General features: G+C 40.6%; 1 protein-coding gene across 4 annotated transcripts in view; it reads left to right on the top strand.

Annotated features, from left to right (window-relative positions):
* LOC132104271 (cytoplasmic dynein 1 intermediate chain 1-like) overlaps positions 1–23,947 on the top strand; it is a 70,414-nt gene that overhangs the window by 867 nt on the left and 45,600 nt on the right. For 2 of the 4 annotated variants that reach the window (XM_059509614.1, XM_059509613.1), the window contains exons 2-6: positions 411–524; positions 617–731; positions 1,418–1,505; positions 12,200–12,259; positions 13,494–13,609. In XM_059509614.1, coding sequence (XP_059365597.1) covers positions 417–524; positions 617–731; positions 1,418–1,505; positions 12,200–12,259; positions 13,494–13,609 — 487 coding nt within the window. In that variant the 5' untranslated portion in view covers positions 411–416. The remainder of the gene's footprint in view (positions 1–410; positions 525–616; positions 732–1,417; positions 1,506–12,199; positions 12,260–13,493; positions 13,610–23,947) is intronic. The other 2 variants (XM_059509616.1, XM_059509615.1) reach the window with 1 other exon arrangement.

Here is a 23,947-nt window from a genome sequence, read left to right as displayed (position 1 = left end):
TCTTAGATCCTATGGATACAGTCATCTGCCACACCCTTAATACAGAAATAGCTAGTTGATCTCCTAATTCAGCAACAACAACAAAACAATATTTATTTATTTTTTTTGTTGATGTTGTGGAATTAGGGGATCAAACTAGGTTTCAAATGCCTCATAAATATTTCAAATAAGTTTTCTCATAAATGTATTGTATTACACGGATAAATGCCAGCCAAGGCATTTCTGTTGAAAACACAAACAGTCCTTCAACTTGAAACAGTGATTTTCACTGCAGTAGAGAGTGATTAACTACTGCTTTTAATGAACAAAACCTCTGAATATGGTTCTACCTACTGTAATCTCCATACGGCCTTGCTTACACTGGGATGGGTGTGAAAACTGTGGATCGTGGTGTAACTGTTTTATCACAGGGCAAAATGGCTGATAAGAGTGACCTAAAAGCTGAACTTGAGCGCAAGAAACAGCGCCTTGCTCAAATCAGAGAGGAAAAAAAGAGAAAGGAGGAAGAAAAAAAGAAGAAAGAGGTGAGAAAAATGTTTTAATGACACTTATTCAGAATGTGGTATTACTTAACATGAATATCTGAGTTTGTGTGTGCATTTGTAAATGTAAACAGTCAGAGACACAACAGAAAGCGGAAGCTGTTCCTGAGGACTCAGATTTGGACCGCAAGCGCAGGGAGACCGAGGCCCTCCTCCAGAGCATTGGCATCTCACCCGAACCTCCATTAGGTACAGTACACAGACCACTGGACCGCACTGAAATATCCATCTGCACCGCAGCCACCTCACTCAACAATGCCTGCCTCCAAAACACATCGGAAAATTGCCTTTTTACCTTTGCCAAGATCAGGCTGTGTAATATTCTGGGTTCCCTTCATGTCTTTGAATGGGACTTCATCCAAACCTCTTTTTAGGCTGGATTTTCCCAGTTTTTTTTTTTGTCTTTTGGATTCTGCATTTTAGTGTTTTTACTACACTGTACAGTATGTCCCACATTATTAATCCTGTCAAAGTTGTTTTGTGATTGGTAATGAAATTCTAAGGTTTATCCAACAAAATAGATCACACAAATATCTAGAGCTTTAACATAGACACTAATTAATGCAAACGTGGGCAAATTAAGAAACTCACAATTACTTGTTTTATGAATTATCTCACCACTCTACAGATTTTGTTAGTAATTGTTATCCCTTTATCTGCTACTATCGCCATCTAGTGCAGAGCCATGTGCATTACAAATATGGACATTGCCTTTTAAATTAAATAAATTCTGATTGCGAATAGTATGAAATTATGCAGTGTAAATTTAAAAAGCAAAAAAAAAAAACATTGTTTAAGATGTAGCTTCATTTTTTTTTTTACATTTAACGACATTTTATATCTCACAGTTTTATTTATTTTTTGTTTGTTCATAGTCCCGACACCCATGTCCCCATCAAAGTCAATGAGCACACCCAGCGAGACAGGCAGCCAGGACTCGGTTGATGGAGCAGCTGCTGGCAGGTATTTAACACCCCTTAATCTTCATGTACCTTCAGGAGACACAAATCTTTATTGTTTTTTAGTATTTGAGAGAAAAACAAATGTCTTCTCCAATGATAGTTCAGTAAGGTAAACAATACTAGCAGGTTAATAACAATCCATTTTATTTTATTTTAAATGATCTATATATACCACAGTTCAAAAGTGTGGGTGTATATATATTTAATATATAAATAGCTTGTGTTTAAGCAGGAACAAGTTAATTTGTAACACAAAAGTGTGGCTGATACCCATGTTTCTCTGTCTTTTTATATGGGATCAACAGATATAGGTAAGAATCATTCTGTGGTTCCTGTAATGTGCTCATTTTTTTTTTTTTTCCACTTCATCTGTTAGCTTTAGACAATATAAAAGTATCAAATCTAATTCAACTGATACTGAAATGGAGAGTTCATGATACTGCCTGATAAATTTAGTGGGCATCTAGAAATCGATAATCAACCTGAGAACTTCCTGTAAGAGAAATATATATAAGATGATGCGATCGATTTTTAACATACAGCATCTAAAATAACAAGCAAGAGTGTATCAGTTCCGGTAGCAGTGAGGGTTGTTAACAGACTCGTTTTTCTTTCTCTGAAATATCGCCAGATAGCTGCAGTCATGTGGAAAGGGGTCGGCTGATGCGGCTGCTGCTCTGGCATGTAATTAAGTCTGCATAATGCAGAAGTGCGGCACGTTTGACACATGATGTGCGCATTTGTCCCTGTCAGTGCTCCCTGCAGGGGGCTGGACCGAGGGGATATTTCTAGGACATATCAATGACTTCATCTTTAGCTATGCAGTACCATTGCCTCAGCATGATTTTCACAAAATATTTCATGAGTTGTTTTTGCTTCGAGGTCGGTTGTAACAGTGTCCCGCTCGAAGTATCTTCATCTATAACTCTTGTCCTCTCCCAGGTCAGGGGTCAGTGGCATTAGTAAGCACAAAACAGACACAAACTATGAAAGGTATGTATCTGCACAGAAGCCTAACCCAGAATCCCAAGCAGTCCCTTTGAAGGGAACGTTTATGCTCTGCTATTAAAGTCAGCGCACACTCTATCTCATTGGCAGTTGAAAAAAGCAGAGCAGTTTGGGTTGTCCCCCCGGTGTGACTGCCTGATGCCTGCTGTTAACTTGAGCCTTGACTTCAGCAATTCCTCTTGCATGGTTAAATTGGAGCCATTTGCAACGACGTGAATGACAATACAGTTTTTTAAATGTCATCACTGGTAAAATAGAGTGTCAGTTTGACACGCGACCCCTCTGGCTGTGTAAGCTGAGTGAAAAAAATTAATAGCCATGTTTGTGACTTGTACTGAAGGTGGAGGTTTAAAAAAAAAGTTTACAAGGTCAACACTGTTTTGACTTGTTTCTATAGGAGAAAATATGCACATCACAGCAAAGCTTTGCCTTTGTGGGTCATATAAGAATAGAAAATATATATTTGCTACATTCTGGCCACCAATCAAAACACGTCATGTATGAAACTGTGCATAGTTTGTTTATCTTCCTAGTCGGCTTAATAATTTAGTTGAGAGAAGATGGGTTTTGATATCAGATGGTACTTTGAAATAGGCCTTATCCACCTTTTTTTTAGCGTAAGTGTAAGTGAGGCCATTTGTAACTTGAATGAGTGAGGCTTTCGGTTCCATTCGTTTCTAGTTATGTTTAGCTGTAATAAAAACAATCTGTTATGTCACCATTGTATTTCATTCATGCTGCATCGAGAATTGCAATAGTAACTCAGACCATCGTTCTGAGAGAAAACTGGACAATGTCATATGTTTTTTTGCCTTTTCTTTGTGTAAAAACACCAAGCAGGTCGTGAAGATGACAATAAGACGCCGGATAGTAAATCTATTAATGTCACTGATTAAACCTACTGCCTGTCACTCAATAAAAGAGTCACATTGCTGCATTTTTTTTGATATTGTTTGGATTAATAATTAACATTACCTTTGCGAGTATGAGTCTCACTCGGCTTGTGAATAAGCAGAGCTTGAACAGAGACATTATACATCGCTCAACATAACGCTTAATGTGGCTTTTTTTAGTGTGTTTAGGCACCAGGCAATTATCCCCAAGCAGAGGCGTCATGCCCTTTCAAACCGAGGGGACATGTGCCCCTCAGATTTTAGACCCAACTGGTTTTTGAATCCAGCTTCCAAAAGACAAAAAAATTGACTAATAATATTTTTACATTTGATACGATCACACCTGTGTGATTATGCTCAGCTGCTCAATTCAAATGTGCATTTGCGCTTTGGCTGGCGCTGAGCCAGAGACAGACGTGGTCACGTGTCATCTATCAAATCTTTGAAAAATGAAAAGTGTCAGTTTGCAGCGTTACATTTATATCTGCACATGTTTCATCATATCTTCTTTTTAATCGTTTTTGCAGAGTTGCGCAATAAACCATTCGCAGATGATTCTGTTGAGTTTATGAATGCAATGTCCTATCAGAAGCGTTCAGAATAGTCATCGCTAAACGCAGCGGAGGTTTGTCCAAAATTCTGCACTCTCTCATTGCAAATTCTCTAATCATAAACGTCAGAGTGAAAATGTGCATACGATGTAATTAAGAGATTCATGTCAGCTCCAAGAGATTAAGAGATTCATAGACAGCTTTATTAATTATAGGCAAACAAGAGTTTTTTGAGAGTGCTTAAACTCACGCTAGATTTAATTCAATGAAAATTTTATTTGATTGTGTAAACGTTCTTGGCTTACTTTCTGTAAAATGAAAGCATTATAACTAGTTACTTACAATGTTTTTTTATAAATTCACGTTCAAAACAAAATCAGTTGTATTAAAAATATTTTATTACATGACACCCATATGTAAAAAAGAGTCTTTATAGACTTTATAAGTCTTTATAGATTACACTTACATTAGGCTACTTGCCCATCACCCGTAGATGCAAAGTTCATTTACATTACTTACACATATTCGAGAATCAAGTTATTTAATATTATTTTTATGTAATATTAGAATAATAAAACGTACTCGGTTACTAAACGTAACCTCGGTTCTCTCTAGAAGAGCGAACGAGTACTGCGTCTTAGCTAAGACGCTACGGGAAAAGTCTCTTTTCACGAAATACTGAAGCAAAAATTATCCTTAATTTTGTATTTTTGTAAAGCGCATTTGCAGCAGTACACAGCCATAGGCGAGACGGCTCGTTCGCTCATTGGCTTGTTCTGCGGCAACTGCACAGCCTATCGAGCGCGGGCTGATGCAACATCAGACCAATAAGGTCCCGCCACTTCCCGCCGAAACGGGTGTGGCCCAACCTATAAAAGGAGCTCGAAAAGGCTGACTCACCTGATTTATTTCATCGCCGAAGCGAACCAGAGTGAATCGTGTGCACGGCAGAGAACGCAGTACTCGTTTGCTCTTCTAGAGAGAACCGAGGTTACGTTTAGTAACCGAGTACGTTCTCTTACGAGAGCTCTCTCGTACTGCAATGTAAAATGCCGTGCACGCAGGGATCACACACCAATAAACCTGAAGCAACGCCCAGGATTTACAGTGCACAGTCACCTGAGGGACTCACAGAGAGTCCAGGACAGAAAAGGGAAAAAGCCCTCCGTCCTATATCTAGCAGCATCCGTAGATGCGGCAATATGACATCACACTGCCAAGGCAAGGCCTGACCAATGTGGCAATGCGGGTCTTACGCAATGCTGCCCATATAACAGTCGGCAGCGCATAGCGCTCGTGAACTCAGTATTCCCCTCAGGGCCCTGATTTGACTATACCGACAACAGCCTTGCTTGCAAGGCGGGGACCTCCAGGTTATAGAACCTGATAAATGTAGACGGCGAGGCCCAACCTGCCGCCATACATATATCCTGCAAGGAGATCCCAGTAGACCACGCCCACGACGAGGCGATGCCTCTTGTGGAGTGTGCTCTGACGCCCAACGGGCACTGAAGGCCCCTGGAAGCGTAAGCTAACGCTATGGCGTCAACTATCCATCTGGATAGAGTTTGTCTCGAAACAGCCATTCCCTTGGAACGTCCACCGAAAGAGACAAACAGCTGCTCCGTCTGCCGAAAGGCAGCAGAGCGAGACACATAAGCTCTTAAAACCCTGACAGGGCAAAGAAGACTCGAGTCTCCATCCTCCCCTGACACTGGCAGGGCAGACAGGGCAATAACCTGAGCCTGAAACGGTGTGTTGAGGGATTTCGGCACATAACCGTGCCTAGGTTTGAGTATGACCCTTGAGTCATTGGGCCCAAACTCCAAGCACGACTGGCTCACCAAGAGCGCGTGCAAATCACCCACACGCTTCACAGAAGCGAGAGCCAACAAGAATACTGTCTTGAACGACAGATGCTGAAGGCTAACCGATTGGATAGGCTCAAAAGGGGGACCCTTCAAGGCCTCCAAAACCGCCGCGAGGTCCCACATAGGGACTGACAGAGGTCTGGGAGGATTCAGCCTCCTAGCTCCTCTGAGGAACCGGATGACTAAATCGTTCCTTCCTATTGACTGACCGGACGCCGTTTCAGAAAACGCCGCGATGGCCGCCACATAAACTTTGAGCGTGGATGGGGCTCTGCCCTTATCCAACAGCTCCTGTAGGAAGGGGAGGACCTCCGTCACCTCACAACTAAGGGGTGAATAACCTCGAGCTTTGCACCAGCTGGAGAACACCGACCACTTCGAGGCATACAGACGTCGTGTCGACGGAGCTCTAGCCTGAGTGATGGTATTTAGCACTCCCACTGCGAGATCAGCGGGTAACCGTTGAGCGCCCACACATGGAGGGACCACAACTCCGGTTGAGGGTGCCAAATCGAGCCCCTGGCCTGCGAGAGGAGGTCCCTCCTCAACGGTACCAGCCACGGAGCGAAATCTGCTAACTGCATCAAATCTGGGAACCATGGTTGGTTCTTCCAAAGAGGTGCTACAAGCAGTATTGAACATCTCGTTTCTCTCACCCGTTCTATCACCTGCGGAAGGAGGGAGACAGGAGGGAACGCATAAAGCGGGCAGCACGGCCATCTCCATGACAGCGCGCTTTCGTTCTTGCAAAAGAACGCGGGGCAGTGAGCGTTTTCGTGGGACGCAAAGAGGTCCACCTCCGCCATGCCAAATCTCTCCCACAACAGCCGGACTGTTTGCGGGTGTAGAGACCATTCACCCGTAGGAACATTGCCTCTGGACAGCCTGTCTGGACCCAGATTCTGCAGTCCAGGCACATGCACTGCTCTCAGCGAGCGCATGTTGCGCTGAGCCCAAACCAGGAGGCGTTCCGTCAGCCTGCACAGGTTTCGGGACCCGAGACCGCCCTGGCGATTTATGTAGGACACCACGGACATGTTGTCTGCACGGACTACGAAGTGGTGATCCTTGATATGGGAACAAAAGCGCGTCAGCGGGTTCTCCACTGCCAGCATTTCCAGGCAGTTGATATGATGGAGCTTTTCCCGTTCTGACCATAGGCCAAAGGACGGTCTGCCTTCGAGCAGCGCTCCCCATCCCGAAGTGGAGGCATCCGTCGACACCATTTTCACACTCGGGGAAGTCCCCAGGCTTACACCTGATCAGTACCAGCCGTTCGCTGTCCAAGGTGCTAAAGCCGCAACACAGCTCTGATCGACCTTGAAATGCAGCCGGCCAGACGCCCTTGCTCTGCGCGGCACCCGAGCCTTCAGCCAGAAGCGGGAGCAGGCCCAGCCATAGAACCGGAGATGCTGAGGCCATGAGACCCAACATCTTTTGACAGTGTTTGAGCGATCTTGCTGAATGCCGCTGAATCTTTGAAAGAACTCGCTGCGCGCTGAATGCCCATCGCGCGCTGTGGTGACAGCCGCGCCGTCATGGAACACCAGTTCAGAACTATACCCCGAAACAGGATCGTCTGACTGGGTTTCAGCGAACTCTTCGCCCAATTGACACTGAGGCCGAGCTTCTCGAGGTGATCAAGTAAAACGGCCCTGTGGTCCACGAGCTCCGCTCGTGATCGCGCCAGAACCAGCCAGTCGTCCAAATAATTCAGCACTCGTATGCCTCTGAGTCTGAGAGGGGGACTGTAAACTGGTATGCCTGGCCCTCGAAGGCAAATCTCAAATATCGCCTGTGGTTTGACGCTATCTGTATTTGAAAATGCGCGTCCCTCAGATCTATTGACATGAACCAGTCCCCTCTGCGAATCTGCGCGAGGAGTTTCCTGGTCGTAAGCATTTTGAAACTGCGTTTCATCAATGCCTTGTTCAGCTGTCTTAGATCCAGTAATGGCCTGAGACCCCCGTCTCTCTTGGGCACCAGAAAGTATCTGCTGTACAGCCCCCCCCTCGCTTTGGGCTTGAGACACAGGCTCTACAGCCCCTTTGCTCAACAGTTTTGATATTTCAGCCCGAAGTATGTGTGCTACTTCTGTTTTGACCGTAGTTTCGACGCGCGCTGAAAAGCGCGGAGGGCGTCAAAAAAAAAAACTGTAGCGAGTAGCCTCTCTTTATAATGCCTAGCACCCAATCCGAAACCCCTGGAAGCGCTGACCATGCATCTGCATGAATGGCTAAGGGCTGGATGCGAAGCGCGCTCTGTTGACCGGGCAACAGCGGCGCTCGGGTGTGCTGCGCATTTGAGGCGGGGAGCGCGCTGATCACAGCGGGCAGATCGCTCCTCCTCGATCCCGTCCCGGCGCTTAACCGACTGGGGGAAGGCTGAGCAGGTCCCGTGGGACTCGATATGTCTGCGAGTAACTGTGGGCTGCATATGTGCACATTTACCACTTTCAACTCGCTGTCTGCCTGTGCAGAGCGTACGTGCATGGGCCTCGTTTTTACAGAAGCCACGCGCCGTATGTGACATAGTGTATGTGGGCACTGGGGAGTGGGCACGTTTACTATGCGGCGCGCTCGACCGATCTGTGTCGATCTTATGTGCGCGAGCCCTGTGTGCAGGGCTGTGCTTATATGTGGAGATGGGCACTGAGGAGTGGGCATCGTCACTGCATTTATAGCACCATCGGCCGTGGCCGGACGAGCGTGCAAGGGTTTTGTTTTTTACAGAAACCACATGACACGTGTGACATAGTAATTGTGGGCACTGAGGGGTGGGCACGCTTACTATGCAGTGTGCGCGATCGACTTGAGCCGCTTTTATGGGCGCAGGCCCTGTGTGCAGGGCTGTGCTTACATGTGGAGATGGGCACTGAGGAGTGGGCATCGTCACTACATTTATAGCACCATCGGCCGTGGCCGGTCGAACGTGCACGGGTTTCGTTTTTACAGAAACCACATGACGCGTGTGACATAGTGATTGTGGGCACTGAGGAGTGGGCACGTCTACTATGTAGTGCGCGTGATCGACTTGAGTCGCTTTTATGGGCGCGAGCCCTGTGTGAAGGGCTGTGCTTATATGTGGAGATGGGCACTGAGCAGTGGGCATCGTCACTACATTTATAGCACCATCGGCCGTGGCCGGGACACCAGAAATTACACCTTTTTCGGGAAATATCTGGGTAGCCGTGATAACGGTTTTCGTGTGCAGGCAAGCGGGCAACCGTACAGGCTTGCGCATTGCAAAAAACGCTGAAACAGTCACAATCTCTGGAACTGAAACAGCGGCGCGCTTAGGTGAGAGCCCGGCCACAGCGGAACTCGTACACCGGCACTTCGATGAAGCAGCCATCGTGTGTAGTGCCGACGCAGCGTCATGCAGCATGCGTAGATGGCTTTCCTAGGATGGCTTTCGGGGCTCCCGGCCTCACTGTAATCCTCTGCCGCGGTCCCCTCGGCGCAGGGCGACGGCCGGTAAAGCGAGAACGGGGGTCTCGAGCTGCGTTGCTGAAGCTGTTGTGATAACGGCTTTTGTGTGCAGGCAAGCGGGCAACTGTGCAGGCTTGCGCATTGCAGAAAACGCATGAGACAGTCACAATTCCTGGAACTGAAAAAGCGGCGCGCTTGGGTGAGAGCTCGGCCACAGCGGAACGCGAGCTCTTTTACGAGTGTGTGTCGCAGGGCGAACACACACACACACATAAAGAACAGCTTGGATATAACAGAATTGAAAGGATATAGGCGCCGGATAGCGCAGCAGGAACGGCAGTGGAAGGCGGCGATGCCAGCAGCTTCAGAATGGCTCGTCCTGCTGATGTGCTTTCTCAGACGGCGCTTGCTTCCTCCGTGATCCAGCGATGCGTGAGCTTCGCTGAAGAGATGAAAAATCAGGTGAGTCAGCCTTTTCGAGCTCCTTTTATAGGTTGGGCCACACCCGTTTCGACGGGAAGTGGCAAGAAGGGCGCGAAGTTGCATTATTGGTCTGATGTTGCATCAGCCCATGCTCGATAGGCTGTGCAGTTGCCGCAGAACAAGCCAATGAATGAACAAGCCGTCTCGCCTATGGCTGTGTACTGGTGCAAATGCGCTTTACAAAAATACATAATTAAGGATAATTTTTTGCTTCAGTATTTCGTGAAAAGAGACTTTTCCCGTAGCGTCTTTGCTAAGACGCAGTACGAGAGAGCTCTCGTAAGAGAACCAAGCCTACATCAGTTATACAGCACTATTGTGGCTGCTGTGTTACATAAAATTTACACATTAAGCATTTTCCTCTCATATAAATGTGATATTAAAAGACCACATTCTGTGCACACCTTACTAATAAAGCATACTATGTGAAGGAAAACAGATGAGCCCAAAATATGAACTTTTAATGTGACTGTCTGTCAATGCATAAGTCATGTTAGCGTTTTGTTATTATGGTTTTCTAATGGGAGAAAAACGCTTAACGTATAATTAAACGTGTTGCGTTCATATTCTGGGCTCATCTGCATGTCTTTCAATATCACTGTCTTAGTACATTTTAAAATGCTATAAAACTGTTAACAAGCTCCCAGGGATTTGATTTTGGTTGTTATTTGTTGAAATGAATATAAACAATTCAGTGTGTTTGTGTCTGTTTGCTGAATGTGACCATCAATCTCTGATTCTCCCTTATTGCCATGGAAATATTATATTTACAATTAAAACAATTATACATCATCGAAACGCTTCCAGCAAAGAAATGGATGAACTTCTGTCAGCTTGTTGAACACATACTTTTATTTGGATATTCTACTATATGATGGCCGGAGCAGCAGAGAGCGTCCAGCGTGCGACACTTTTTTTTTTTATGATATTCAGATCAACATTTTAAACTAAATTCTACAAACGTAGGTGAAAAAAATCAGATTATAATGCGAAGCGATAAAATAACTTCCCTGAAAATTAAAAAAATTAAGAATGTTAATATTCAACTTCAAGGCGAAAACAAAACACGGCAGTCGTCCGTGAGGGGCTATCGCACTCAAACAAAACCAAACACAAAATAAAATCCAGGTCTGGTCCTCTCTCGTCCTTCACTGTCGTAGCTCCTTTTTGTATCATTCCGATGTCCTCCGTGGGACTCGAGACCGGTGAGTGGCGCAGGTGTCGCTCATTTCCAATCACTCCACCGGCCTCGCTCCATTCCCACGGCTTTAACACATAAAAGATGTACAAGGTCACAAGTTGTGGTTGGCCAGTCAATGATATTGACATTGCAAATATGCAAAGGAACATTAGCCTGGGGTTCCTTTTCGCATCTGTCTCTTGACACTGCGTCATCAAAGATGTAGTTTTGGGGTTATCCCCTCCTTCCTCGAATCTATTGAAGCCTTATGAAATCTCTTAGGTGAGAATCCACTGTATACAGAATCAAAGTTCTCTGCATTTACATTACATAAATAGCCCCCTGTCTCAGAGCAGTGGTTTGCCGTGCACATATCTCAGTGTTGTGACCTGCTATGCAGAGAACAAGAAGCACTTCGAATGCTCACTCACTCATAAGCAGTAATCAAGCCCCCCGCCTCAGAACGGCCTTGTGCCTTGTTTATAAACAAATCCATGGTAAAATGAAGTTAGCAAAAGACCAAGTTCTTACTGACACAGTCTGGAACTTCATAAAAAATTAAATACATCCACTGATCACTCTTTCCTAATGTTGGGATCAGAAGGAAGGCAATGCAAAGACTGTTTTTCCACAGCTTGGCACTGCCACTGCATTTTGTTGCCATCTTTATCGTTTGGTTTCTGCGTAGACCTGCATTTGCCTCTCGTTGTTCATCTACTACATGCGCAAACCAGGGGGCGGGGCTAAACAGGCAGTGATGTAGAAGCAGGCATTGATCTTCTTCTGTGGTGGTGGTGTTTAGCCACACTATTAAGTCATAAAGTGAAACATTCCACAACCTTCTGTTTTGGCAGATTGGCTTCAATAAAAGCTGTTTTTAGACTAACGAGAAAGTTTTGAGTTCTGAAACTTACAGGATATTTTTATAGTACAATGACCTCTTATATGTAAATAGATCAAAGGAATTTAGATTTCTCAGTTCATGACCCCTTTAATATAATTTATCTTTCTACAGTAACATACATGCCATTCTTTGAAAAGGCCATAAACATGATGCATGAACTTCCTTAGTATTGTTTCAAACTGCATCCCATGTGTGCTGATTTGATTGGTCCTTTCTCAATGTTCTCCTGGCTTGCATGAGGCGTGTTGTTTGATGCCGTGTGTGCTATGATATTTATGTTTGTGTGTGTATGATGGTGTTGTTTCTGCTGAGGTTAATCTTGCACGTTCTCTCCCTCCTGTCCCCTGCGTGACACCCCCTGCTGCCCCCTCCAGGACCTTGCAGTGGGACACTGACCCCTCTGTTCTTCAGCTGCAGGCTGACTCTGAGCTCGGGTATCTCCTCCTCTCTGTCTCTTTCTTTCATTTTCCCACAGATCTGCTGAACTTTTAAATGCATACACATTTACATGTACCAATATTTTTCAGCAGATGTACATGCATTTCTTTTGACACCTATTGCCTACATTGTGTGAATGAATTCTTAAATTCTTTATTTTGTATTGACTAAAAAGAATGCATAATTTCAAATGCAAAAATTTGAATTTTATTTTGAATTACCTTATTACTTTTTAAAGCACATTTCGTCAAGACTACTCTTGTTTGAAAATAGGAAAAAAGTAAAAACACTAATTTTGTAAAATTTTATTACAATAATAAAAATTTAGGCTGCATTATGCTCACCAAGGTGGCATTTAAATGATCAAAAATACCGTAAAAGCTAATATCATGAAATATTTGTACAATATTTAAAATAAAAGCACTAATATGAAATATTGTTAAAATATTCATAGTAAAAACACTAATATACTGAAAAATCATTGCAATTAAAAATGAATAGAAAGCTCAAAAGAACCATATTAATTTTTATACTGTATATTGTGAGGATAACATTTTTGATATATAATGATAAATGATAAAATCTTAGATGTTATTGGTTGAAAAGCAAGAAGATTTATTAAAAAAAACATACTAGTCTATAGGCAAAGTAAATTTAATTGTACATGAATAAAATAAGAATTAATATATTATTGAAGAGTTTGTCTTGTTTTTTGGCCAATTGTGTTCTAGGTTCCCTTTTGATGTCTAATTTACTTTTTTTACATTGATAATCTACATTTTTCATATTTGTGAATGGTTGTGTGTGTGTGTGTGTGTGTGTGTGGTATTGCACTGCCTTTGTACCGTAGTGTACCATTGTGTATGCAGCGTTTTCTTTGTTCCTCTCATTTCTCGTTTTTGCTCTGTCTCATTCCCCTTTCTTTTTAAGTTTGTCAGGTTCAAGTGTTTTCAGCTGGGCATTCTCCAGCTGTGTGCCCAGGGCTGTATGTGACAGTGATTGATGCACCATGCCATGTACTGAGAATGCTTTAAACATTAGTTCTAGCAGTCAACTGAGGGTCATCCAAAACAATGTTCACGGACCTGAATAATGAGCCCTACAGCATATTAGATGTAACATTGTATTTTATCATTTGGATTCTTTGGGATTTGTTATATGCACATGCAATTATGTTCACGCTTGTGTCAGGTTGCAGGACATTCATAGTCTGTATTTCTCTCTCCCCAGTCGTCGAACACATAGATTGGGACCTTCTAAGATAACTCAGGTGGATTTCCTGCCCAGAGAGGTGGTGTCCTACTGTAAAGAGACTCAGACACCACTAGCAGCTCATCAATCTGAAGGTAGATACTTATGGTAATACTCTATATGTTTTGAAGATGCTACTTTTAAACTAGACTCTAGATTGTCTAGCACAGGAGTGTCAAACTCAAATCCTGGAGGGCCGGATCCCTACAGAGTTTTGTTTCTACCCTGCTACAACACACATACCATGTAGTTTTCAAATAAGCCTGAAGGACTTGATTCGTTGGATCAGGTGTGTTTAATTCGGTCGAATCTAAACTCTGCAGGGCTCTGGCCCTCCAGGAATTGAGTTTGACACCCCTGGTCTAGCTGCTAGTCATAATCTAGAGTGGTTAAACTACATATAAGATAACCTTGTGATAAAGTAGCTACACTGGCAACTACAAACAAAAGTTGCTAATTACATTGAAACTATTAAAGGGGGCAGATATATAACTACTGGTAGAGGAAGTGTTAATTCATTCCAGTTACACAAATCTAAACAGTTCAGCTAAAAACATTAAAGGGGTCATATGATGCGATTTAAATTTTTCCTTTCTCTTTGGAGTGTTACAGGCTCTTGGTGCATACACAAGATCTGTAAAGTTGCAAAGACTAAAGTCTCAAATCCAAAGAGATATTCTTTATAAAATTCAATAGTTACCCATGCCTACCTATGATGGTTCGTTCTAACACTCCCCCACGTCTAGGTCACGATGTGGGAAGATTTGCATAACTCCGCTCAAATGTTAAAAAAAATTAAGAAGGCGTAACTTTTATTCTCGCTGTTGCTGCTGGCGCCATGTCGTGGAGACACTGTGAGTTACGTTGTGAAAGCAAAACTTCTTTGTTTGTCCTTCCAAAAGAGAAGTTACAGTGCAGAGTAACTATTCGGGCTTGTTGTTTGTCGTTTCTCCGATCACAAATGCAGACATGGTTTTATGTTTATGCAGCGCTATATGCAACACAATGCGTAAAAAGACAGTATAAGTCATGATAATCAGTAATTATGTTCCCACTGGATGCAACATATGCCTCATTTGAATGGGTTTTAATTGGTTTTGTCTCATCACGCCGAGACACACAGTATGTTAAGTATGATGAGCTTTGTAAAAAATCACGCGTTTCAGAAAGGCGGGACAAAGAAGAGAAACAATAATGTACATTATGTGGAAAATAATTTGTTTATTTTTTAACCATAAACCACATAAACACATTGCATTACATCAAATACACAAAATAATATTATTTTTAGCAACGTCATATGACCCCTATAAGATTTGTTTAATAGTTTACGCAAAATGAAACAAAAATAGAAAAACACTGTCATTTGCATCACCAACACTTTAGGATTAACAGCAGTAATAAAAAAGAATCACTACAAAAGGTTGACTCAAATGAATCTGTGAATTGTCTTTAAATGAGTTCATTTACATGAATCTTCCAGTGAACCGATTCAATGAAAGGAATCAGTTTAAGAGTGTCTTGTGTGATTCATTTTCGTTCAGCTGTAAAGCTGCATGCACTGTACAATATAATGTGACATTCTTTAAAAACAGCACTTTGTTATGCTACATTGTTTCTGGAAAACATGTGTTATTTTGGAAAGAGCTTAGCTTTTGTCACACTAATGAAAAGTGTTGTGAGCATTGCTTTCAGTTAGTTATTCCCCAACTCTGAACTATAACCACATGAACTGTGGGGAGGAAAACAATGCTATTAATAAATTTAAGTTTTCTGGCTAACTATGATGTGAGGTCACAACCTATGCTTAATTCAATTAAAAATAAATGTCATTTAAATATATTTTCCTGATGTTTCTAAAGCACCATTTTAGAATTAGAACCTATACAGATGTTGCCTGTTGTGTGAAGTGAAATTTATGGAGTGCAAAATCAGACATTTAGTTACAAGTGTACTTGTCAAACACTGTTAAGATCTACAGTAATTTATTTATGTAGTTCTGAAAGGGGCTGTGTGAAATTGAAAGGGGCTGCTCGGGGAAGAGCTTTGATTTTCATCGCTGTCAGGTGGGCTGTCATCCTGACCGTCTGGTTCCGTTGAAGAGCTCCAAACCTGCAGATTAAGATTCATCTGACCAGCTGTGGCCTCCATTTCCTGAGAGGGGATGTGGGGAGACGGCTTTTTTGCAAAAAGAGATGCCTGACCATCAGTGGCTCTGCCTGAAACGGCAGAACAGTAACAGCATTGAGTCAGGCTTTAAGTGGATGCAGACGGGTAATTCAAGATGGCTTCTATCATCAGAACATCACTTGGAGTTGTGCCTGCGTTTCTGTGGAGGGCTACCAGTTTACTTTCTCCTTTCTGTTGAGATTGTTGGGTCCAAGATCAGATCAGGTGCATGATATTTCAAAAATATTGTAGATGAATCCTTTGTAGACCAATTTCTATATCCATCAACATTTAAACGATATTATACATGGGATAGTTCACACTGAAATTATTTATTCACCCTCAAGTTGTTCCCAACCTGGCTCTCTTTTTTTCTGTGGAACACAAAAGAAGATTTTGATAATATTCACAGTTTTGGTGACATTCACTTTAATTGTGTGAAGAAAAAAAAACGATAGTGAATCTTGGTTCAACTTTGGTTATATTTTTTATTAGCCCTGTAAACATATAAATAAATAATTTATTTATGTGCATATTTTTAGGTACTAGTTCAAATATATCACAAAAAAATACTTAAAAAAATACTTGTACTTAAAAAAAAAATTACAAATAATTTATTCATTTTTTAATTTGCAATAGTAACTAGTAGAAATTATACAGCTACTGTATAAAGATAATAAAAAGAGCTATAATAAAAGTCCTGAAGGATAAACATTTATAAACGCATTTTTTTCTGGTGTTTACTGTAAATACCATGGTAATGTAATTTAAAACAACAATATCCAAAACATCACTGAATCCCGTGTTTAAGCTTGGAAGCTATGAAAACAAAAGATACAGTGAAATAGCATAATAGGCAATCCTTTAAATGGTTAAATAGTAAACTCGTACCTCATGTAGCATGATACCGTAGTAATAAAACTCCTCGAGCTGACTGATTTATGAAATGTGAAAGTGCTTAATCAAAGCCACTTTTGCTTGTTTGTAAAAGAATAATGTCAGGATATTTCTCCTTATTAGTTTAAGTGTGGTTCCTACCACAAAGACGACTTGGCTTCTCCATTCGTAAACTCGACACAGCAGTCAGCGCCGGGCCACCCTCTTCCACAAGTGTACTCTAATGCACTCTATTGACTTCAATCATATATCTGAAGCCAATCATATTTAAAGTGTCATATTTCAATGACATTTTTAAATTTATAGCCTTGTTAAAAAGAAGCTCACATAGAGCTCGGCTAATTTGATTGCATCCCCCAGACTCGGGAGCCAGGCCTGGTATAAAATGCAGATGGTTTGAAAGGAACCTAAACATCTCCATATGGACGGGACCCCTAACAAGCGGCTTTTGGAATATTTGCATAACATCGCTGGTAGTTGTGATGTGAAGCGCAGCTTTTGCTATTTGGTTTCCTCCGATTTGGGTTTTAAAACTGCAAGCGGTGCACTGGAAAGGAGTGTTTTGTGAGACACAGACTTTACCTCGCTGCTCGCCATCTCATCTTCTTTTTTCCATCTGCACTTCACACCGGAATCTCATGGCTCCTTGATCCCTACGCTGGCAACAGCTGCTTGCCATGTGATTGGAGACTTCCTGTCATTATAACTGATGTGTTTTTATTCTTTCCCCTTCCTTGAAGCCTGATCAGAATTCAAATTGCTGGTGGAATTTCCTGTCAAGGCAGGTCATTTGTTCAGCAAGTGCAACCGCTGACAAGCCTTTGATTGGCCATTGCCCTTAGCAATCACACTCTGTACAGTTTATTCGTTTTTTCCTCTCAGCCTACAGATGCAGGTTGAGCTCACAGCTGTCTGTAGGTACAGGTTGTCCGTCCAGGGGAGACCCTGCCCCTGTAAGACCTCTCACATGAGAAAGAGAGGAAGTATTAATAGGTCTTTCCACCACCTGCTACAGCTTGCTTTCTGTGTTTGTTCAGGTCGGTGCAGAGGTTTCGTCTGTTGATTGGTGAAACTAAACAGATGCCTTTTTTCCCTTTCTTTCTTTTTCCTCTCTCTCTCTCTCTCTCTTTCCCTGAGTTGGGGGATGCAGAAACCGCCCAGGTGTTAGCCCCCTGTAGACTGCACTATAACACTGTCACGAAAGCCAGCAGTGCCTGCAGTAGTACCAGCAGGAGTCAACATGTAGTTTGATTAGGGTTAAATGAACCTGAGCAGTTTCCAATATATACCCTCTACTTACAGTACAATGGCTAAAGATGTGCTTGGTTAAATGTCTCCTGAAAGAATTACTGGTAACACTTTACAGTAACGATTCATTAACATGAGTTAACAATACTTATGCAGCATCTCAACATTTTTTTATATATTAAGGAGAAAAGTTGTATCTGTAAACATTATTTAATGTCCTGTGTTAATAAACATTTGAGACCTTACTGTAAAGTGTAAAGAATTATTTCCCTGTTCCCTTTGTATAAGCCGGTAGTCTTTTCATGTGTGTGCTCATAGAATAAACTTTAAAACTATAAAAGTATTTTAACCTTTGTTGTTTAGAACACTAACTTATCTACAATTCCCGTAGCATTGAGGATCCTCTTCCATTAACACACCACTGTTAAAAAGTTTGGGGTCCGTAAGATTTTATGCTCACCAAGACTGCATTTATTTGATGAAAGGTGTGAAATAATAATAGTGAAATATTATTCAAGTTTAAAGTATGTGTTTTTCTGTTTTCTATTTTATTATATTTTATGTATTTTTCATGGCAAAGCTGAATCATGAATAGAAAGTGCAAAAGAAAAGCATTTATTTGAAATAGAATTAAAAAAAAAAAAAAAAAAAACTTTTATAAAAAGACATTTTATAAATGTCTTTACTGTCATTATTGATCAATTTAACATACACACACACATATTACTGACCCCAAACTTGAGAAGAAATAAGAAATGTTTAAGATTCTATGCTACATCTAGGTCACTAATCAGTCAAATTTGTGACGCTAATCATGCAGATTCTTTTGTACACAAGGTCAGAAGGTCTTGTTTTCACTGAAGTACAGGGTTTTTCTTTGGCTAATATCTGATGCCTTTGGCTTAACACACTCAGGCGAAGAATTCCTTAATGGATCCAAAAGGTACTTGGCCACGTGTATTGTGTTCGTCAGCTGTTTTGTTGACCCCAATTTAGCCCTCGTTGCAGGTTTAGTCACGTGCAGCTTCAGCCCTTGTGCTGCCAGCAGTATCAGATCCCATGACAGATACGGTTTCAGAAAGATTTCTGCTGGTGGTCTGGGAAAAGTTGGCAGAAATGAACGCCAAACCTGTTAGCCAGTGGCTCATTTGTGGTATAAAAGCCTTCCAGATCTCACCATCAGAGGCAAAAGACCTTAAAATGGCATTATTATGAAGCAACAGCACTGGATGTGTGTAGCACTAATGACTCAGCGGTACCGGTCAGTCAGGGGTTGTGACCCATCTGAACTTTTAACCTCGCTGAGAATCCTGTTCTCTCCAGCCGTAGTTTGTCTCACATCAATCTAAACGTGTGTGACTCTGTTTAGGAAAATTGATTGAATGAACAGTTTGCTTCCGTCTCAGCTTTGCAATAATGAATATGGGTAGTGTGATATGTGTCTAGGTTCTTGTGTGTTGGTTGGTCGGGGATCTGTCTAAGTGTACATTGTTCTTCACTCAATCAAATTACCCGCCATTCACTGAGCTCTATATTCAAGGCTCCATTTGGCTCTTGGCGACATATTTTGTATGAAAGCACTGGCCTGTAATTCTTAAAGACTGCTGGGAATGGATAACATTGCAAAGACATGGCTCATCCACTGGACAGTGCACTCTGGGAATATCGGCTTCCCAGTTATATACTTTCCTCTGGCCCGTCCAGTTTTACACTGCGCATTTTTAGAGAAAGTGACCCCTGAAAATTTGGCATCCTTGAATGGAGCGGTAGTAATTAAATGTTAATCTGTAACAGTTTGTGAAAGAACACATTAGATATTCTCTCTGTTCTGAGGGGAAACAGTTGTTCATTTTTCACCTAAAAATTTAAATTCTGTCATCGTTAGCTCATTCTTAACCTCTCTCAGGGCTCCAAATTTCCACACAATAAACATAGAAAAAACTCATTTAAAATGTACGTAGTCATTTTTGTGCATTCATTTCTAGTTTCTTGTTAAAGTGTCCGCCAGTGTTTCTTACAACGACAAGAACACTGCGAGTGATGTTCAGTTTGCGCACAAATGACTCTTATGAATCAGTTGGTTTGAACTGGTCTTTTTTCATTTAATAATTAATTTTATATATATATATATATATATTTGTTTTTATGTTTATGAAACACGAAAACAGCTTCACACTCGCTTGGAACTTAACCATTTGAATCCGAGTTAGTGAATCATTTAATGTTACTGAGCTATAAACTGACTCCCTAATTGAACTACGAGAAAATTTTTGAAAAATTAATTATTCTGTATTTATTTAAATTGCTCTATATCACATGACAACATGTAATTAAAAGTACATATTTGCATAGTTTTATTGTAATAAATAGCGGAATAACAATAATAATAATAATAATAGTGGTATTTAAAAAAAAAACACTTAAAAAAATTTTTCATTTGATTTCAAAGTGTTTCATTTTAGGATTTATTTCATTTTAAGTCAACTATTCCTTTGATAACCTACATTAATGCTTTGAGAGCAGATCTTCTGAAACATAGTCTTCAGCTTTTTCTGATGGAGCGAGTGGACCTATCAATGAAATGTGGTCCAAATCAGCAGAGTTTGCATGTACTGTACGTGTAAGCCATAATACTTAAACTTCTTTAGCAGGATCTGCCACTTATTACCATCAGCCGATAAGAATTATTTAACACTGTAGTTAAAAAAGTCCCAAGTATTTCACCCTTGTGCAAGATAGTAAGACCCAAGGTTGGTTAAAAGCATAGAACTTTATTACAACCATCATGATACTGAATTTTGTCATTTCTGTACTGCACTCGGTCACCCCTGTCCTGGAAACCATCTCAAGGAAGTTGAATAGTGCAGAAGGTCTTGGAAATGATGTGATTCTTTGTTTCTCACAATCTTTCTCTTTCTTTATTTAACGTGTGCATGTACTTTTGTGTGTATGTGTGTGTGAGAGTGAGTGAGTGGGCTTCTTTTGCTGGAATTTTTCAGGGCCATTAGCTCTGGGGGTCTCCAGTGGGAAGTGGTGATTCACTTTTTTAGTCACTTTTTTGGTAAACTTGTGATGGTCCTGTAATGGTTCTTAATTGCAGGCAAACAGAGTTCTAACTAACTGCTAATCTGAAAGACATTACAGGGACTTTGCAGAGACCACCATAACCAAGCGGTCGAAAACAACAGTGAATGTCAATTGATCCCAGCCAAACATATTGAGTTGTCGGGGAGAGTGTCTGACCACTGAATATCTCGAGCGTCGGAATAATCATAATGTTTGATGACACAGCTATGATTATTAACAGTCCATCTAATTGAGATTAGAATTTTTTTTTTTTCAGGTCATTCTCAAGAGCGTTATACTTGCTGTGAAGGAGGCCTACTTAAACCATTTCAAAATCTTTTGTTTCTGGCACATGCATTTAATATCACCCTGACAAACAGTTTTGCCTTGTTGAGAGTGTGTTGCAGTTGGTGTTTCATAAACAGCAGTTTTCTGAAGGTCTCATGATGATTGTGGTTAAGGCTTTTGCCCATAGCCTTGCCATTCGGGACAGCTCGCCCTCAGTGTGGGTTTAGCAGGGCGTATGGGTCACATATGGAAGCGTTTCATGCTGGCGTGTTGTTTCAGCTCTTTTATACAAGAGAAAAGCTGAGGGTGTCAGTGTTCACAAAACTAAAGGTTAGCCAAAATTCGGTCTCATACAACAGTGGTTGCTATTTTCTTCCATCTCCATCCCAGGGAGAGTCATGTCGCATTTAGATACTGTTACATTTACTCTCTTTTGATCTGCAATGTCAGAATTAATTGTTGGCATTAGAGATGATGTCTGTCTTTTCTCCCTTTGCTCCTTGCTGAAATGCCTAGACTTTAAATTCATTGAAATCATCTTACTCTGGTTTCAAGCCCAAAAAGGCCTGAATCCCCAATGGTTTGGATCGAGATTGGATGCCAGTCAAAAAATAAAAAATGTTAAAAAAATCTGATATCAGACAATACAGTGTCTTTCACAGTAGGTGGACCTTGCCAATCTGGACCCAGATGATTACAATTTTCCTTGCTTACCGCCATATAATAAGATACATGAAACCACCTCAGCCAGAAATCTGCCCCTGTCCACGGAGCCACTATAATAATATTTGCCATCTGATGTGTGTTGAACATCTATCCATATAAAGAAGAATACAATATATATATATTTTACACACGCATATACAGTATATAGGCCTACACACATATGTGCATATATTGTTACTACTCATATATTTCCTACATTTATTAGTTTATGCAAATTTTGTACTACTGTTAAATACTTTTCATGTTTACCTACAAGACCCTTGTTAACCATTGGTAGCTAAGGTGTCTCTGGTTAAGCAGGGACATTTTTAATGATTTTAGCTATTGCTACATAGCTATATATTATATTAAAATATTGCTCTATAGCTATTAGCTACAATTTATTTATATATATATAAATATCAGCACATATAGCAAATATCATATATATATAAATATATAAATTGTATTTATAAGAAAATAATGTTACATTTAATGCAGTTTTATGCAATAAATGAAAAAAAAAGTCATATTTTGTGTGCTGATTGAATGAGTTGTTTTGGTTATGTACTGCAGGGGACATTAGGGGGCACTCTTAGCACATCATCGTCATAGAAACTGCAGCAGCATTCAGACTTCTGCTATAATTGAATTCCGGTCTATTTCACGTGTATTATAAAAACGTAATTGATAAACGATTTGGAATAGTGCATTTCACTGCTGAATGATCGCAATCAGTTTATTTTATCACCAAGGTTTTAGTCATAAATTTCTTATTTCTGATAAAAACAAATGACTTCTTTAAGACATATTTCACTAAGCACTTAAATAAATCTTGAAATCAAAGAATTTTAGCCAATATGCCATCTCTCTTTGTGACTTGTTGAAAAGTGAGTTTTAGCTCATTGCCTGAGTTGAGTTGCTCATTTTGACAGGCAAGGGTTTGGAAAGTTTGAAGTCATGAGGTTTAATCATGCTCTGTGGCCAGTCTGTGCATGGCGTGGCATGATGACTCCTTTAAAGATGTGGTTCTGGGAGCCGGCCAGCTTCACTGGCACCACATTTGCAGGCCAGAGACCCGTTGCATAATGTAGGTTCATTACTAGACCAGAGCCTTGGTAGGTCAGGAATATGGGATCTGGAACAGTAGACGCTCAGTGAATGGAGGAACTAATCATTTTCATTAGAGTTTGTGATTAATGTCAGTCTGAGATGCTGTAAGGGATTCATTTCATGTCACATATAGAATTCAAGGATCGAGGATTTTTTTTACAAAATAAAAAGCATTGTTGCAGAGTCTAATTATTTTGACTTGTAGGGCTTAGAGGTTGAATAAAAGAAATGTAAACTATTCAACAGATTTATTGTTATGTTAAAAAAATACAGAATTAGGCAAACAGCTGTAACCAGACTAGTTCATTTAGTTTGGTCAGATGGATAATGGAACCCTGTCTGTGTCCGTCTAAAATAGCATTTAGTTTCTTTCTGTCTTATTGTAGAAATTTGTGGTTTTAATTTTTTTTTTTTTTTTTTTTACAATGAGCTTAGTTTCATGTTCTGTTCTGATAAGTAAGTAGAGTGCATTTCATAACCATTTACTACTTCTCGATTTGAATCGTACACTAGGTGAAATAAATGTTTATATAGTTGAATCTAAAATTAACTATGTGCAATAGTACTGTATGTATGTTTTTTTTACTATCAAAGGACTTCCAACAAGTCAAGTAAATTGTCCAAAAAATAAAGTAAAAATAATTTCATTCGAAATAATGTTATGTAGGTATATTTATCTTGAAGTGATTTTGTCCAATAAAATATAAAAACGGAGTAACTGTTTAAATATGACGAAAGTTGAATCTAAAATATGTTGAGTAGTATGTATTTTAATATTGTTTTACTGTCAAAAGACTGCCAATAAATCAGGGAAAATGTTTATTTTCAATAGAAAAATTGTTTTTTAAATTACTAATACTAATAATAATTCAAATTATTTACACATTAACATTTTTATTTTTTTATTATATTTCAATAGAAATATTGTTTTTTAAATTACTAATACT

The sequence above is a fragment of the Carassius carassius genome, chromosome 25, assembly GCF_963082965.1.
Source record: "Carassius carassius chromosome 25, fCarCar2.1, whole genome shotgun sequence".
Taxonomy (NCBI): domain Eukaryota; kingdom Metazoa; phylum Chordata; class Actinopteri; order Cypriniformes; family Cyprinidae; genus Carassius; species Carassius carassius.
The sequence above is the reverse complement of the archived record's forward strand: the minus strand, read 5'-3'. Positions and strand labels throughout refer to the sequence as shown.